Raw genomic sequence first — 5,906 nt, 5'->3', positions numbered from 1 at the left:
GAACTCCCCAAACCTACATTTACATTTGGAAAACCCGCTGAGCCCACAGAAACCCCAAAACCGACATTCGGCTTTGGACAGAATGCAACAGGTGAGTGGTTTGCCTTAGTATCAGATGCTTAGAATGCTTAGTGTGTGTGAATATTAACCACAAGTATAACACACTCTCCCTGTTTACTCAGACAATGCAGCACCAAAGACTGCGTTTGCCTTCATGGGCAGTTCATCTACCACCCCTGCATCCTCCAGTCTTGCACCCAGCCTCTTCGGGACTCCCAGCAGTTCGAGCCTGGCCCCCACTCCTGCTCCAACCAGCACTTTTGTTTTTGGCCAGAGCTCCTCTTCAGATGCACCTTCCAAGACCTTCATGTTTGGGCAGCAGCAAGAAACCCAGGCAGCCTCAGCAGAACCCCCTGCCGCTCCTAATCCAGCACCGCCGTTCGTCTTCGGCTCTGTGAATAGTTCGAACGCATCGCCCTTCTCCTTCGGCAATGCAGCCTCTACGCCAGCATCTACAGGTTAGTTTTTGTGGTGCAGACACTTTTATGGTGTCTTCATTTTGACTTATATTCTCTACTAGATGTTTCCATTTTTTCTGCTATTCTATATGAGTTACTAAGTACTTTGTCACCTTCTATTTTAGCTCCTGCACCCTCAGCAGCTCCATCTCCATTTGGGTTTACTGCCACCACGTCCACCTCTGGCTTCGGCTCTGGACAGACATCGGCATTCGGCTCCTCGCAGTCCACCGTTCCAGCTTTTGGATCAGCTGCGTCCTCTTTCACAGCCACGGCATCAGCAGCTCCTGCCTTTGGAGCGAAGCCTAGTGCTCCTTCTGTGTTTGGCCAGCAGCCCAATTCAACACCCGCTTTTGGATCGTCTGCTGCCTCTTCTGGCCAAGGTGAGGAACTGCATTTTTACCTGCACAGATCTGTTCTCATATATACATATAACAGTGTATTTAAAAAAAAAATAAATCCCACAAGCTAGGTGGTTGACTAAATGGATATTCCTTCATCTTGGCTGTGTTTTCAGGAGGCTTCCAGTTTGGAGGAGCCACTGCTTTTGTGGGAACTGGGAGCAACAACAGCGGTATATTTACCTTTGGAGCGGGATCCGGAGCTACAGCCAGCCCTGCAGCATCACCGGCCATGTCCGCTCAGCCAGCAGCACCTGGGGGAGGCTTCAGCTTCTCACAGCCCCCGGCCTTCAATATCGGGTAAGAAAGAACCTCCCAAACCAAATATTTGTTGTCAGTAGAAAAGGTGTAATTACTAACGCTGCCTTCACCTGCTATTGCAATTATCGTAAATACGAGTTTCCCACTAGGAAGTTGCACATGAATGACCCCTTAAGTCGTAATTACAACCCGGGAAACTCGCAGATAATTTTGATATCCGTGTTTCTGAGATGGGAGGAGTCCTAAACTTGCAACTTGGCGGAGGAGAGTACAGTTTCTGTACTGGTTTTGTTCATTTTTCTAAATGCAGCTAATTGTTAGCGCTTGCTGTTTTGGTCATATTCATTTATGTATATCAGCAACCATTCTATACATGTTGTACATTTTTACATCGTGAATGTAGCTTGTATTTGACAAAAATTCAATTATCGTCAGCAAGCTAGCTAACTGAGTAATATGTGTTATGGTGGCAAAATAAAAGTAAAATGAAAAAAGAAATATGTATGAATTAACCTGGTGTCTTTCATGTTCTTTCCTACAACAAAACATGTGAACACGACATGCTCGTAATTACCACTTCAGAAGTGGGAAATAGGAAAATTCCGATAGCACATGAAGGCAGCATAAGTAAATAAATTCTTGAATGCATCACGATAGTGCCTTGGAGGATTTTGTACAAACCCTCATAATACTTTCCCATGGAGATTATAGTGTGGGGATTAATTTGGTTTTATTAATTTTATATTAGGCTTCCTGCTCCCACTACTTTTTGCCGGATCTCGCTGCATCTCCGTCCTGTTGCAGAACAAACTGTAGCAGTAGTGCTTTACTATGTTTTTATATTTAATTCGAACATCGAAACATTATTTTAAAAAATATAAAAAAAACAAAGTGCTCTAAATAACATGCCTTTCTTTCCTCAAGCAACATGGATCATTAAAAAAAAAAAAAATTGGAAGTGCATTATGATTTACGTTAGGAATTACGTTACGTTTTTTTTCCCAAATACATAAACTAGTTTTTAACCAATGAACTTGTTCTGGTTGCCCTAATGGAAATAAATTAACCTACACCTAGCATTTTTCACGATTAATGAAACTGATGTGTTGTAAAAGCAAGTCATATTTTAGGCTGTAAAAATCTGTAAAATACACCTTGATGCATCTTTTTTTTTTTTTTTTTTTTTATTATCACATTGTGGCACTGTAAATTGAACCCTAATTGAATTGAGTTTATTCCTTGTTAATTAAAAAAAAAAAAAAACTCACTGTGCACTTTATTAGGAACACCTGCACATTCATGCAGTTATCTAATCAGCCAATCATGTGGCAGCAGCACATGCACATGCAGGTCAAGAGCTTCAGTTAATGTTCACATCAAACATCAGATTGAAGAAAAACTATGACCTGTGACTTTGATTGTGGCATGGTTGTAGGTACCAGATGGGCTGGTGTGAGTATTTCAGAAACTGCCGGCTCCTGGGATTTTCACACACATTTTCACATTGCGCTGCTGCCACTTGTTTGGCTCATTGGATAATTTTATAAATGTACAGGTGTTCCTATTAAAGTGCCTGGTGAGTGTAGCTTTTTTGCTATTTTGCAGATGTTACAATGTCTGAAGATAAAAATTTTTTTCCCCCTCCTCAGGTCAGCAAAGAGTTCCAACGCAACACCAACCGGACAGCACGGCATCGCCGGCCGCAAGATCAAAACCGCTGTCCGGCGTAGGAAGTAAAGCTGGAAATGATACAGGCTGCCTCACCTTTGAACAAACACTGAAGTACTTAGTATTTTGAGCTTGGTACATTCACGGCTCCCTTTTGCCAGGAGATTGGTTTTTGCAGTCGAGGGTCATTGGTAGACTCTGGAGCCCTGGCCCTGTGACTGAAACTCACAGAGACTCAAAAATGCGAAATAAATGAATACAATCAAAGCAAAAACCTTACCTTGTGCAGGAAAGGTATCTCTATTTTCAGCATCCGCAACGTTGGCAGGATTTGCGCATGACTTTTTGTAAGGAAAGAATACCATGCAAAAACAAATTTAGGGCAGTGACAGATAGGTTTTGCTTGGGTGATCTGCAGGTAAATCTGCACGTGGCAGAGACGAGGACTAGTTGCTGTATGTACAGTGAGGCGAGTGTTTCTATGTACTGAATGAAGCAATTTTTTTTTTCTTTTTTTGTGTGCAGATTTGTGTGTATGTATGTATGTGTGGATTCTTTGTACATGCTGAATTGTGCTGATTGGAAAATGGAGGCAAATGAATGTGTTTAAGGAAAGGGCTGGGTGGTGGTGTGGGTTACCCCCGTGTGCTGTTGATTGGTTGGTGAAAGAAGCAGCCCCGCTGCTCTCCTCAGATTCTCTGTAAATCTGCACTTCCCAATCTGTTCAAGTTCATCCTTGAGTGCCCTTTTAGTTGTTTTTTTTTCTTCCTCCTCCTATTACTCTCCCATTTTCTTGCTCTCAACTCTCTACACCTCATCTTGCTCTTTGTCTCCTGCCTTTTCAATATTATTAAAAATTGTAAATAGTAACTTTTTTTTAATCTGTGAAGTTTTTGTGTGTTAAACAAGCTTATTTTTCATTCAGCATTTTTTTTTTTTTTTTTGTCTTTTAGAATTTATGTAAAGCCCTTAATTCAAAGTTACCCAAATCCATTTAAAAATGACCTTAAATGCAAATTGGGGATCCTTTGAAGACTAAAGGTATATTGGCATTTCTGATCCACTTTTGTTTGGACCAAAACCAGTATTGTAAAAAGTGTTAAGTATATATTTTTCTATTGCTTGTTTAAATGGACTTAGGGTGACTTTGGATAATAAGGACATCTACTTAATTTTAAAGCCATGATAATTATTACTGAACGAGTGATAAATAAAACCATGGATAATTGCCATCAATAAAATTATGAAATGATTGTGTTTATTTCAGCTTGTCATATTCAGACAGTAGCGTGAAGCAATCGGGTGTTGCTCTAACTAATGCTAATTTTGTATGTTTCAGAAAATTTAATGTGTAGCCTATGGTTTAAACAAATGTAGCAGAGTACATACCACACCATCAGCTTAAAGGGGCGATGACAGAACCTGATTATTCAGGTGGTGGATTATCATTCTCAGCTCTGCGCTAACACTACAGGGGGTCCCAAAAGTCTCCATACAAAGGGGACTATGTTTGCCAGCACGACGTCGGTTGTGTCTTCGTCAGTGGATGTTCGTGGACGTCCACTTCTCGGTTGGTCTGCAACACTTCCAGTCTTTTTGAATTTAATAATTTTGGCAGCAGTGTCCTGTGTGTGTGGTGTGCTTGCCATGTTTCGTGTTAAAGTCCATTGCAGCCTTGAGACAGCTTCCTGATCCAGCCATGAGAATGATTTCAATACATTTGTTTGTCAAAAATGCGTGTGTGTGCGTATATATGCATATATATGCATATATCTCTGAAGACATTTTGCTAAAAAAATGTTAATTTCCCCAATGGAGACTTTTGGAAGACCCTGTATTATGTTCCTGCTCAAAATCCAGCTTGGGCTGAGCTGCTGCCAAAACACAGAGAACGGCTCAAACTGCTAAACCATCTGCTGGTAGATGGTAAGTTTCTGAAGTATCACTACTAATACTACATCGTAGACAAGTTGTTCTTAAGAAAATAAAACAATTAAAGCAATTAGAAAACCTCAAACACTTCTGGATCAGTTTAATCTAATAATAAGGAAACTGAAAAGGAAGCTACTTTCTCTGAAGTTTAAAACTAAGGAGTTCTTTCAATTCCTTCCATAATATGTGTTGTGTTTAAGTGGACGTTAACACAGAATCGTTAACTACTCATCTTATCAAAACTACACACAAATCTGTTTCACACAGTTGCAGACAGACTGTAATATTGATTAGAGCTGGTGTCTAGCAGCTTTTCTTTTTCAGGACTGATTTTAAATAAATGCAGTAGAGTCAACCCTTGGAGACCAGATTTGTTTTTTTTTTGTTTTTTGTACACTATATGGACAAAAGTTTGCGGACACCTGACCATCACACCCATGTGTTTGTTGATTTATTCCCCTTTTCCTGTTGTAATAAGCTCCACTCTTCTGGAAAGGCTTTCTGATAAATTTTGGGGATTTGTGTTCATTCAGCCACAAGAGCATTAGTGAGATCAGGCACTGATGATACAGTAGGTGAGGAGGTCTGGGGTTCAGTCGGTGTTCCAGTTCATCCTAAAGGTGTTCAGTGGGGTGGAGGTCAGGGCTCTGTGCAGGAGACTCGAGTTCTTCCACTCCAACCTTCTCAAACCATGTCTTCATGGAGCTCGCTTTGTGCACAGGGGCATTGTCATGCTGGAACAGGTTTGGGCCTCTTAGTTCCAGTGAAGGGAAATTATAAAGCTACAGAATGTTTGCTTTGTAGCTTGTATTGCAGCTAGCTACATTTATTTGAAAGATAGTTCTAAGGTTTAAGAAGACATTTTTGTAGAACTTGAAGCTTAGCAATTCTCACAGGACCTGACAGGAAACTGACACTAACTCGGATACACTGCTGTGTGTCTGTGTGCTTGTGTATGTGTGTGTGTGTGTGTGTGTGCTTGGGTGTGTGATTTTTGTATATGTGGGTGTGTGCTTGTCTGTGTGTGTTTGTGTGCTTGTCTCTCTGTGTGTGTGTGCTTGTGTATGTGTGTGTGCTTGTCTCTGTGGGTGTGTGCGTGTGTGTGTGTGTGCTTGTCTGTGTGTGC

General features: G+C 41.0%; 1 protein-coding gene across 1 annotated transcript in view; it reads left to right on the top strand.

Moving 5' to 3' along the window:
- The window catches only part of nup153 (nucleoporin 153), a 23,282-nt gene extending 19,181 nt beyond the window's left edge, over positions 1–4,101 (top strand). Inside the window, exons 18-22 of the mRNA XM_026929719.3 lie at positions 1–91; positions 183–518; positions 644–901; positions 1,036–1,219; positions 2,830–4,101. The exon at positions 1–91 is cut by the window's left edge and continues 836 nt beyond it. Of these exons, the coding sequence (XP_026785520.2) occupies positions 1–91; positions 183–518; positions 644–901; positions 1,036–1,219; positions 2,830–2,917 (957 nt within the window). The 3' untranslated portion in view covers positions 2,918–4,101. The remainder of the gene's footprint in view (positions 92–182; positions 519–643; positions 902–1,035; positions 1,220–2,829) is intronic.
- The last annotated feature ends 1,805 nt before the right edge of the window (positions 4,102–5,906 follow it).

This window comes from Pangasianodon hypophthalmus, chromosome 23 (assembly GCF_027358585.1).
Source record: "Pangasianodon hypophthalmus isolate fPanHyp1 chromosome 23, fPanHyp1.pri, whole genome shotgun sequence".
Taxonomy (NCBI): Eukaryota; Metazoa; Chordata; class Actinopteri; order Siluriformes; family Pangasiidae; genus Pangasianodon; species Pangasianodon hypophthalmus.
This window is presented reverse-complemented; position numbering and strand designations above follow the sequence as displayed.